We start from the raw sequence: 12,809 nt of genomic DNA on the forward strand, positions 1-12,809 counted from the left end.
TCACCTTCCTGTGGTGCACTCTGTTTGGTATCTACCTGGATATTGAACAAACGAGGATGGGTTGGCAATTTGGGATTTAGCCAACCAAATTGTATTCTTCTTGGCTTAAACCAAAATACAAAATGATGGTACAACATGACAGAATTTCATGCCGGCTGGGACAAGGCCCCCATTGTATTCGCCATGGAACCAGGCAAACAGCAAAAGGTCAGCTACTGGAACATATCTGAAAACACACCCCAACTCAGCATCACCAGAGTTAAAGATCGGTACTATCAACATAAGAAGCCTGAATGGCAAAGAAACGGAGCTAGCTGAGGAATTAGATAGTACCAAATCGACATAATAGGGGTGACTGAAACGAAAAAGACAAAAACTGGTGAGATCTTTCGGAGCAATAAATACAAAATGTTATATTCAGGCAATGACAATCAAGGAAAAGAAGGAGTAGCCATAGTATTCAACACAAAATACGAGGCTAATCTTCTTGAATGGCAGGCAGTCTCAAGTAGAGTGATGTGGGCAAATATCAGAATGGGGAACTAGACAATGAGACTTATTTGTGCCTATGGTCCCACAGAAGGTTCTACTAAGGTAGAAGTGGAGGAATTTTTTGATGCTTTAAAGAAAGCAACTGACACAATGAAAAAAGAAAAGTTGGTCCTTGTTGGGGATCTAAATAGCAGAGTAGGAAATGAATGTCAGACATACAAAAATATTTTGGGAATATTTGGAATAAAGAGCAAAGCTAATAATAATGGCAAATACCTGTTGAATTTCTACTCAGGACATGGACTGGTTATTACTAACACATGTTCCAACATAAAAATGTGCACAAATTCACATGGAGAGAAACGGCAAGGAATAAGAAAGATCTCATTGACTATATTATTGTCGATAGTGATGTTTTCTCCCTCTTGTAGGACAGCAGAGTGTATAGAGTATTTGAAATTTGAAGTGATCACTATTTAGTCTTGAGCAGGATAAAATTGAATTTCATTTTGAAAAGAAAAACATGTAAGAAAATTTTAAAGCAAATAAAAGTTGAGCAGCTCTCAGGTGTGAACTGTAGACTAAAATACATAAATATTATTGGAAAAAAATCAAAGAGATTAAGAACAGGAACCAAACTTTGGAGATTCAGTGGCAAGCCTTGAAGACAACCCTGATTGATTCAGCCAGAGAAGCATGTGGTGAGGTTGTCTGCAAGGATAGGAAAATCAGAACTCCATGGTAGACACAGGAAGTTAAAGAGGCAGTGAGGGAAATGAAGAAAGCATATCAAAGGTTCCTGGCAAATAAGTCAGCTTGTGCTCTTAAACAATGCAGAGACAAATGTAAGAAAGCTAAATACTGTGCAGAATTAGCTAAACAAGTTATGGGAAGACTTTGTACGAACATAGAAAATAAATATCATGAAGGTGGCATGATATTCTGGAGGTTGTTGAAGAAGCTCAGAAATGGAGGAAAGATTGTTGTAAAAGGAATTAGAGATGATAAAGGTAAAATGAAAATGGGAGAAAAAGATATCCTGGAAGTATGGAGTAATTACTTCCAAAAATTGCTAAATGAAACAAGCAATGATGACAGCAGAGTGGTAAAAAACACTCAACAGGTGTACATTCAGGAATACATATCCATACCTGAAGTAGAAAAAGCCATCAAAGGCTTGAAATGTGGAAAGGCAACAGGAATAGATGATATTCGACCAGAAATGCTGAAGTATGGAAGTATAAAAGTCCTACAGTGGCTGCACTGCATAGTTCAGAAGGCCTGGACAGAGGGACGAATTCCTGATGATTGGAGTAGAGCTCTCATATTACCCATGTATAAAAAGGGAAATAAAACTGAATGTGGGAGCTAGAGAGGTATATCCCACTGAGTGTTCCTGGTAAGATTTATGCAAGTATATTTGAGAAGAATTGTGGAAGAAAAGCTTTGTGAAGAACAAGCTAGATTCAGGCCAAATAGAGGCTGTCAGGATCAGATCTTGACTTTACGACAAATAGTTGAGAAATCATCGGAATATAAAAAGATCTGTATTTAATTTTTGTAGATCTGGAAAATCATATGACAAGGTGCCAAGAGAGAAGCTATTCAATACGGTACAGTTATATGGTGTCAGTGGGGCATTATATCAAGCAATACTTAGTCTTTATTTGAGTTGTAAGTCAGCAGTTAGAATTGAAGGAAGCAGGAAGATGATTTGATTAAATCTGGTGTCAGACAAGGATGTACATTATTCCCTCTGTTATTTATTATTTATATGGATTGCATTATGAAGGAAAGTAGTATTAAACCTGATATCAAAATTGGAGATGTTAATGTCAGCTCTTTGCTTTATGTGGACAATGTTATACTTCTAAATAAATCCACTACAAGTCTGCAAGATTCCCTGACTAAATTGAATAACTGTTGTAATAGACATGGTATGAAGGTCAGCAATACAAAGACAATGAAAATAAACCGAATCATTGAAAATGTCAACTGCATTGTGAATGGAGAACCTATAGAAGAAGTAAAGCATTTCAGCTGCTTAGGCATGATTTTTAGTGAAGATGGTAAATTAAATATGGAAATATACAACAGAATCAACAAAGCTGGTATGGTAGGAAGTCAACTGAATAAATTCATATGGAATAAGAGAGAAATTAGTCGGAACACTTAATTAGCTGTATACAAGACAGTGTTCAAACCAATTTTAACTTATGGATTTGAGAGCTGGGTCAGAAGTAAAACACTTGACCAAAGACTAGAGACCGCAGATATGAGAGTCCGGAGAAAGATTAGGGGCATGAACAGATGGCAATATCATATTAAAAATGAGGATATTAGGAAAGAATTTGACATTGTCAGCATCCAGGAATGCATTAGCAGAGCTATTCTTGTGTAGAGGCTTAAGTGCTGTGAGGACATTATGTTGGAGGTTTAATGGATTTTTTACAACACTCAAAAAGAATTAAAATAGAATTTAATACTTCCTATATTTCGTCCTAGTCACTAGGACATCTACCGGGATTACAAAGACAATTAATGTACCATGCACACAAAAACTTACAATACTAAGCCCAACCACGTGGGTGACAATAAAGTCCTATCTAGGTGGAGCGCCCTCTAAGGGCAGTTGTAGGTGGCCTGGAATGTAAGGTGGGACCTCTGGTGATGACTGTTTCCCAAATCTTCGGAAGCTTAATGCAACCATATTTGTTAAGATTTGGTTGGTTTTTGAGAGCTACTGCTGCTTCTAAGAAAAGTCTCTCTTTCTTGAATTTGCTGTGGTGGAGCATGGTGGTTTTCTTCCATGATACTCTGTGGGTAGTGTCCAAAACATGGTCAGCCAAGCCTGAATGGCCATAGTTGTGTTTAACGATGTACGACTTGTGTTCCTCTAGGCGGATGGATGCTGATCTGCCTGTCTGTCCAAAGTACGCAAGCTTACAGGAACAGGGTACTTTGTAAACTCCATGCAGAGAGAGAGGAGGGAGCTGATCTTTCGTAGAACGGATAAGGGTAGCCAGTTTGCGGTAGGGCTTATATGCTGTGTGTAGGTTATACTTTTTTAGTATCTTGGCTATTTTTTCCGAAGTGCCACGGATTTAGGGTATGGTGAAGGCATTTTTAAATTCTTGTTGACGAGAGGAATGGGGGAGGAATTGATTATTTTTTTGATGCTGTGTTCGCTGTAGCCATTGGAGAGGAAAGTTCTGTGTATGTGGTTAAGCTCAGTAGTGAGGGCGGTTCCACTGGAACAAAGATTGTGTGCTCTCTTGGTAAGGGTTTTAATGATGCCATATTGTTGTGAGGGGTGGTGGTGGGAGAGTTTGTGAATGTATCTGCCTGTGTGTGTGGGTTTTCTGTATACAGTGAAGGCAAGTGTATCATTAGGCAGGCGCGTGACTAAGGTGTCAAGGAAGGGTAAACAATTGTTCTTTTCCTTTTCCATAGTAAACTGGATTCTTGGATGTAGGCTATTGAGATGACCAAGGAAGGAATCTAATGTGTCTGGGCCATGAGGCCAAATAGAGAACACATCATCTACATATCTTAGCCAGATAGAAGGTTTGAGTGGGGCTGAGTCTATGGCTCGTTTTTCGAAATCTTCCATATAGAAATTGGCAAGGGGGGGTGAGAGGGGGGAGCCCATGGCGGTTCCCTCTATCTGCTTGTAGATTTTGTTATTCCAAACGAAATACCCAGAGTTGATGGCAAAGGAAAAGAGATCTAAGATGTCAGAGGGAAAAACGTTTTCTAAGAGAGATAAAGTGTCAGTTAGGGGAATATTGGTAAACAAGGAGGAGATATCAAAGCTTAGATAGACAGGCAGATCAGGATCCATCCGCCTAGAGGAACACAAGTCGTACATCGTTAAACACAACTATGGCCATTCAGGCTTGGCTGACCATGTTTTGGACACTACCCACAGAGTATCATGGAAGAAAACCACCATGCTCCACCACAGCAAATTCAAGAAAGAGAGACTTTTCTTAGAAGCAGCAGCAGCTCTCAAAAACCAACCAAATCTTAACAAATACGGTTGCATTAAGCTTCCGAAGATTTGGGAAACAGTCATCACCAGAGGTCCCACCTTACATTCCAGGCCACCTACAACTGCCCTTAGAGGGCGCTCCACCTAGATAGGACTTTATTGTCACCCACGTGGTTGGGCTTAGTATTGTAAGTTTTTGTGTGCATGTTACATTAATTGTGTTTGTAATCCCCGTAGATGTCCTAGTGACTAGGACGAAATATAGGAAGTATTAAATTCTATTTTAATTCTTTTTGAGTGTTGTAAAAAATCCATTAAACCTCCAACATAATAATTAGCAGAGCTAATCTCAGGTGGTATGGTCATTTAAACAGAATGGGTGAGGAAAGATTAGCAAAACAGGTGTTCTCTGGGTCGTTTTCATGCCAGAAAATGACCCAGAGGAAGACTAAGATGTAGGTGGATTGATACGGTAAAAAGTGCCTTAGGCGATAGAAATGTAAGATCTTATAATGTTGTTGGAGTCTTGACAAGTAACAGACTGATTTGGAGGAAAATTGTAGATAGGAAGTTAGTAATGATGTAAATTTTTCATGTAGTACTATCATATCCTGTACACCCATTGAGGTAGATGGCAGGAATTTGACGATGATGTAATAGGTTTACACATCTTCTTTTCACAGGAGCAACAGCATACTTTGAATTTTATCTACCATTATTAACAACAATAAAATAAAATAATGGTTATGAATAGTGTATAATTCATAGCGGAACATGGAACACAGAGACAAAGTAGCAAACTCAGTTTATTTACGTGAACTCGTAAATAAACTGAGTTCATGAATACTGCACATCAGTTCATTCACAGCAGTGTCATTTTACTAAAACTGTCATATGAGCTCTAATACGCCATCATATAAATGGGCATTTGTCATAATTGAAAAGCATTGTATGAGCAGATAATCATAAAGTGAAGCATCATAAGGCAGGTTTTACTGTATTGTTAGTTCCTAACTTCAGTTCTTCTGATGTTGTTTGTTCTCCTGCTCTCTGCTGGGTTCAACTGATCCCATTATACACAGAAAGAAAAAAAAAAAAAAGAAAGTCAGGTTAATAGTAGCAGTTTGCATTCCAGAACAGAGAGAGAAAGAGAAACATACATGTATATATGCACATATAATAAACCAAAAAGTATTTTTTTCTGAAATTGAGTTGGGTAAAATATATAACTGTGACATAGTCTCCTTTCCTTTCTAAACACTTATTGAGACAAACTGCTAGCATTCTTATTGCTGTCAGAGAAGAACATTTTCATATGCAAATTATTATTTGTTTGGTTATAGGAGTATGATTTATTATTATTATTGAGAGATACCTCCAGGGAGTCAGGGACTCATCGAGGGAGGCCACATACTACATGCATCAGCTACCATGCTGATTCTTGAATTCATTCACATTGCTTGCACACACAACATCCAGTGGCAATCCATTCCAATCACGCATCACTCTATGAGAAAAAATCGAGATCTTACCCCTTCTTAGCAGGATTCATTCTCAGCTTCCAAGGATGCCGTCTTGTCCTTTCCCTGCCCTCCATAAAATAAAAATAATTCCATCAATCCTGTATGATCCTTTCAGAAGTTTGTAAGTCTCAATCATATCACTCCTCTTTCTCCTGTTTGCTAGTGTCTGCAGTCTACAAATTCTCATGCTGTCTTCATAATCAGTATAATCCTGATAACATTTTTAACTCTTCACACTCTTTAACAATTTATTGTGAAGTATAAAGTACTCAGTTGAAAAAAACTTTCTGTAATAAACACCAGTCTAATGGAAAATGGTTCTGCATTACTAGTATAAGTGTTTTTATTCTTTAACAATCATGTTTTCATGTATCAAATTATATTAATTGTATTTCCATACCAAGATGGGTTGTGTGGAAGTTCATTGCAAGTTCTATTTTTTTCTCCCTCCACTCCACAGAGTAATTTTTTATAGCTATACAAAGAATGTGTATGAAATAACTTCCAAATGCTCACCTCATGACTGAGATTAACTTTTTTTGCTGTGTGAACAAGTTAATAGTAGCAGTTCACATTCCAGAAGAGAGAGAGAGAGATAAAAATATGTATAATGTATATATACACATAATAAACCAAAAAGTATTTTTGTATGATATTGAGGTAGGTAAAATATATAATTATGATATAGCCTCCTTGCATTTCAAAATGCTTATCGAGTCTGCCTTTGAGCATTATTATTGCTAAGAAGAACATTTTCAGTTATTCCTGCCATCAAGTAATCACTGCTACTTTGAGTCTGGTGTTCAAGTTGGTATTTTTAAGAAGGAAACAACATCAATGATATACCAATTAAAATAATTAGTACTTCCACTATTTTACCAAAGTCAAATTGTCATGAGGGAACATACATATCTATAGTATATGTATAGATACTACATGGGTGAATGAGACTGAAGCAGGTGTATATATATGTGTGTATGGGGGGGGGGGAGTTCATCTATTGGATGTTCTTGGCTTTTGGGCAGATTTGAGCAGTGATACATCCAAATTTGTTGAAGTTGGGATAATTTTTTTTTTTTTTTTTTAATGCAGAGGCAGACTCCAGGAATAGTCTCCTATATTTTTATTTGCATGGACAAGAAGGGGGGGGGGGGCTTTTCCCATCGTATCTTGATACATAACTAAGGTACGGTCTGTAAGTCTTGCATTAATAAGTCCATGGTTCATGTAAGACCATGGTAGGACCATGGACCATCATAGTAGAAAATATTATAGCTTCAGGGTACATTCTCTAGATCTGTCTAGATCAGTTTTATATATATTTTTGTCATTTTATTTATTTTTTAAATAATCCAGAAATTTTTTCAAGACTCTTCAGGGCACCAATTAAGTGATGCAGTAGTTTCACATAGGGCAACACAATTCATCTCCCACCTCAAGACAATCACAAACATCCGTGACTGTGGGATTTGAATCCATAGCTTGTTAGCTGAATAGCAGATACACCAACCAGCCAATCTGACACTATTCCTGCTATTAGCATAACAATATGAGGTGAATTTTACAGAGTTAGCCTGATCAATTCAATATCAGTAGTATAATCAAGGCTATCAGGCTCTCTGAAGGCTAGCAATCCACAATTTTAGGACTTGGGTAGCTATTTCACAGTGCTACTAACAACTTTGAGAGAAGCATGGTTGACAGTATAAGAATTTCAGAACTGAAATATTTGTTTTACTATGAGAACGCTTTAGTTTGCTTCTGACTAAGAACTAATGCTCTAATTTTTTTACAACTGCATTGACCTGCTGCTGCTCTTTGCAGAAAATATTTAGATGATTGTGCAGCACTCTCAAAGTTTTTTTTTTAATCTAAGTCTACCAGCAGTTGTGCATCAACATTTCGGTGTGCAATAATGTGCCGATACATTATTTCAGCTACTGCACAACTTAGAAAGACCATTGCTTATAACTAAAGCAAAGCAGTATTATCCTACCAAACTTCTGTTAGTGCATAAGTATGTGTGCGTTTGAGGGGGGGGGGTTGATTTTAAATGCCAGATATCTGGTATACATCTAATGAAAGATCAAGAACTACTAGACAATAGCATTTTCATATTGTAGCTAAGTTGCCTTGAAATAAATATGACAGTTCTTGGAATGACATATCTCAATCTTTTTAAGAATAATAATTTACAATTTTTCTTTTAAGTTAGGTTTTAAGAGATTGAAATAAGGAAGTATTGAGTGGTTTAGTTTCTCTTGTTTGAGTCCTTCTGAAATTAGGATCTGATTTTTTTTTATCCACATGCATTAAGTACATATATACTTTTCATAGTAAAATACAGAGAAATGTTCTAATTATATAACTTTTTCTTTAAGAAAATTGAAAGGTTACAAGCTACCTTGCATCTTCTAGATGTTGAAGATAAGCCTAAAAATAATCACATATTTTTTGTGGACTCTGTGAAAGAAGGTAATTATTATTTTTTTAATCACCTTTATATATCATTTGAGATTGTTTTAAGCTTAGCATGCTGATTTTTTTAAAAATAACATTGAGCTCTGTAGAGAAGTTGTATTATTGTCCAATTCGTTTATTTTTTTGAACACCTCTGTAGTGTCAAGTGGACATTATAACATTTGGTTTTGGAAAGAACCTGAGTTCAAATTTCATCTAGGATGTGGAGAACCTATAATTATGATTGCTGCAACTGAATGGTAAATTTTTTACTCCATAAAATATATCAAACTGGCTGAAAAATTCACATATATAATTAGCAAACATAACACATCTTATAGTTTTAATTGCTTCATCTGTAATTCCAACCAGTCAGCCAGCATATTTATCGAATAACCGATGTTGAACTAAAGATTCTACATTTTGATAGTCTTAGCTATGAACCCATCCACTTCACTGACACCTTAAACATAAATGATGTACATTGACCTTTCACATGCATCTAAAATAAACTGGTTATGATTCACAGAATCTCAGTTATTGCTTTGGGCCACCTCAGTTATTCAAACTCCACATCATAATTTCTTCAATAAAAATCAATGTTAACTTGCATTCATCAGATGTAATACTTCATGTCATAGAATGCTAAATCTAGCTATCCCCCTCCCCATTTACATCTACTCCGATTCGAAATTTCCTTGTTACACTTTATTGCATTTACCATATTTTTTGTGCTGAAGGGCTGCAAATTAATTAGACCCAGTATGAATTCTGCTACCATTGCTCTGCAGCAGATCTCCTAGCCAACCTTACCTACCTTTAGATACAAGTCATGAAAAGGTTTAGAGAAACTCATATGGTTGTTGCTCTTGATAATTTGAGGACATATGGTTAGGTCTGGTATAGAGGTCTGCATACTGCAACTGCTGGCTTAGGATTCACCTTCTATCCTTTGCACTTGGATTTCCAATTTTGTCACATCTGATCACTGTGCACCATGGTGGATGGTTTCCATTCATCAGATTACTATGTGAGTGCTAGGGTACCCAGTGCTCTGCTTTCATCAACCCTTTCTGCTATACATTAATGACATTAATTTCAAATCCTATCCATAGTTATGCTGATGATAAGCACACCCCTTTTCTCTTCTTTTTTTTATTATAAACTTTGTAGTATACAAAATGATCCAAGCTTCAAGATTTTTCATACTCGTTGTTGGCTTGTTGTAGTGAATTGCATTTAGAAGCATCATTTGTTAAACATGCTTTGAAAAAGTAATTTTTTTTTTTAATGGAGAACCCATCCATGAGAGGTTGGTCAACCTATAGTATGCTAGTACTGTGAATGTGCAATAAGGAACTTATTCATATTTGACTTGAAAAGCTGTGGGTTGTTTCTTTGAGAAACACATGTGGTGGAAGATTGTTCAAGAGCGTGGCAGTGGAAGGGATAAATGAAGAAGAAGAGAAATTTGGTGGGTTTTGAGTTGAACTGGGATGGTGTTGGCTAGCTGCTACGTGCATTTGGAAAGATTTGCAAGAGGGTGGGGGAATTATTGAGGATTATGATGAACAGTGGCCACAGAAGTATTTATAGAAGATGCAGGCTGAACGCCTGTGTGAAAGTGAGTGGAGTGTGAGACAGAGAGAGGGGTCATCAGACAATCGAGCTGCTCTTTTCTGTGTATAGAATCCAGTATTTTAAGGGAGCTCTTAGGGGCACCACCTTAAATATGAGAGCAGTATTCAATAGTCAGGTGGAGTTGTAATTTGTATAGGGTTAGGAGTTTTTTAGAGTTAAAGTAATTCCTCTAGCGATAGAGAGAGAGAGCGCCTAATATTTTGGTTGCAAAAGAGGCAATATTTTTGATATGTTCGTGCCAAGAGAGATTTGAGTATTGTCAAGGGTGAGATTGGAAGAACAGGGTTTTTTTTTTGTGGAAAATAATGCAAAGCTGTGTTTTGTTAGTGTTGATAGATAATGTTATCAAAATCCCCATTGATGATTATTTTGAAGACCTGAATTTAAGGTAGTAGGAGTTATAGTTCTGGAGGTTGTGGTGATTTGTGCTTTGTGGGTTATCTCAAAAAGAAAAAGTGCAATGTGCTGTCATCTGTAAAACTGTGTACTTTATTGGTCAACTGGAGTAGATTGTTTATGTATAGAAGGAAAGGGGGGGGGGCAAAAGAACAGAGCCTTTAAGGCAAAACCAGCATTAGTTGTATAGATAGAAGATAAGGAACCATCTACTATCACATGAAGTGAGTGTGTGGACAGAAAGCTGGCTATCCAGTTGCAGAAGTCAGAGAGCAGACCGTGTGATGGGAGATTTCCTAATAGGCCTTTAGGAAAACATGGTCAAAAGCCTTAGAGATATCAGGGCAACTACTTGAGATTTGCCAAACCTTTCCATGGTGTTGATGCAGAGATGGGTTACATAGATTAGTAGATCCCTGTTGATTGATTGTGATGGAATCTATACTGTCAGTCATTTATTAGATGATAGATAGCATAGGAGTTGGCTGTTGATTATTCTTTTCATTGAGGTGAGAGAAATTGGATGGTAGTTTGAAGGTATGTCATTCTTCTTAGGAATAGGTTGTATATGAGCTAGTTTCCAGACTGCAGGATAGATACTAGTGGAATAAGAAAGTGTAAATAGGTGGCATAAAGTGGGAATCAACTCTTGAGTGCAGACCTTTTGAACAATTGGAGGGATTCATATGGGCTAGGAGATTTTTTGGTATCCAGTTGGAGCAAAAATTTTCTGAATCTCTTTCTGGCAAAAGGTCAAACACAGTATTGACCTTTTGCCAGAAATATGGAATGGTTGGGGGACATTTAACCATGATCAGCTGTTCAAGAAGTGGAGAAGCAGGAAGCCAGGAAGTTGACTTTTTCTGTGGGTGATGATGCAATAATACCAGCTCAGTATTACACATGGTGGGAGTAGTACTGAGCAAAAGTTATGGCCAATAGCTCTGGTTAGAGCCCAGAAGGCATGGCTACTTTGGGCAGGATGCAAATTTCCTGCTTTTAGCTCTCTCTCTCAAAATCAGTTTTTGATGTGGTGATAATTTTCTTGCATTTGTTCTGTGCTTTGTTGTAGGCTGTATAGGAAGATGAAGTTTTGGATGCAAGCCAGTTGTAGTATGCCTGACTCTTCTTTTGCACAGCCTTAGTACACCTGGTGAAGAACTATGGTTTAGATAGGGAATGAGAATCTAGGGTGGAGTGGCGAATAAATGTTTCCATGCCAATGAGAATTACTTTGGTGATTCTTTCTGTGCATAGGTTTGACTCAGGTGTCTGGAAACAATTTTTCCAAGGAAATGAGGTATAGAAGCTGCAAATATCATCTCACTTGACTTTCTGATAAGGCCATACAGTGTGTGGATATGAGTGGTTATATATGTGTTGCCTCGTGGTGGAGGAGAGATTGCACTGCATTGTGGTCTGAGCTGTCCTCTAGGCAGCTCAGACAATATTCACAGTGTATTTAGATGGGTCACTGGTGAGGAAGAGATTCAAGGTGTTTGGAGAGTGGTTGGGATTGTCTGGTATTCCAGTGGGCATGTGGACAATTTGTCTGAGATTCTTTGTGATGGCAAAAAGTATCAGCCTTGCTTGATCTGTGCAATTGGAAGTGTGCAGCTGACTGGTGTTGTGAATGTTGGTCTCTGAGGAAGATGACTTTGCTGTTTGGAGAACTGGATTGAAGAAAATCAACATTTAAGGAAAGATGATTGAAGGGTTCAAAGTGGTTGTTTCATTAGGAGAGTGGTAAAAGCCGCATATGAATTTGATAGAATGAGATAGGGTGATTTTTAGCCAAAGGAGGTCATCAAAAGAGAAATCCAGACTTCACTGTACATGGAAGCTAAGGAGAAGTGAAAGACCTTTCTTACAAGGTCTCACTTCATTTCTGTATTATCAAAACACAACCTTGTTGTGTTTTGATAATATAGAAGTTCACTAGGTTGTTCTCACTGCACTGGATGTTGAAAGATGAACAATAGGAAAGCTGTTCATCACCACCAAATTCCTGCTATGTACCCTTAGGGGAGGTATGCATTATTACTATCCTCGTCTTCCAGATGATTCCGTTATTTATCTGTCAAGACTGCAGTATTTTCAGATTTTATCTTTTAAGATACTCAAACTGCATCAGCCAATTGTATCTTGGTCTTCTTATGAATCTCCTTCTTGCCATCCTAGTATCAAACACCTATTTTGCTAACCTTTTTTCTCCCATTCTGTTTAAGTAACCATACTATCTGATGTTAGCTCTGCTCACAAATTCCTAATTGCCAACAAAGTCAAATGATTCTGCCATTAAT

General features: G+C 37.3%; 1 protein-coding gene across 1 annotated transcript in view; it reads left to right on the forward strand.

Moving 5' to 3' along the window:
• Positions 1–12,809, forward strand: part of LOC150095937 (putative U3 small nucleolar RNA-associated protein 11) — a 115,963-nt gene that overhangs the window by 52,934 nt on the left and 50,220 nt on the right. Inside the window, exon 5 of the mRNA XM_090409369.1 lies at positions 8,391–8,484. Coding sequence (XP_090265495.1) covers positions 8,391–8,484 — 94 coding nt within the window. The remainder of the gene's footprint in view (positions 1–8,390; positions 8,485–12,809) is intronic.

Source organism: Typopeltis vanoorti, chromosome 19 (assembly GCF_054136105.1).
Source record: "Typopeltis vanoorti isolate ZY-2024b chromosome 19, IOZ_Tvanoo_1.0, whole genome shotgun sequence".
Classification (NCBI taxonomy): Eukaryota; Metazoa; Arthropoda; class Arachnida; order Uropygi; family Thelyphonidae; genus Typopeltis; species Typopeltis vanoorti.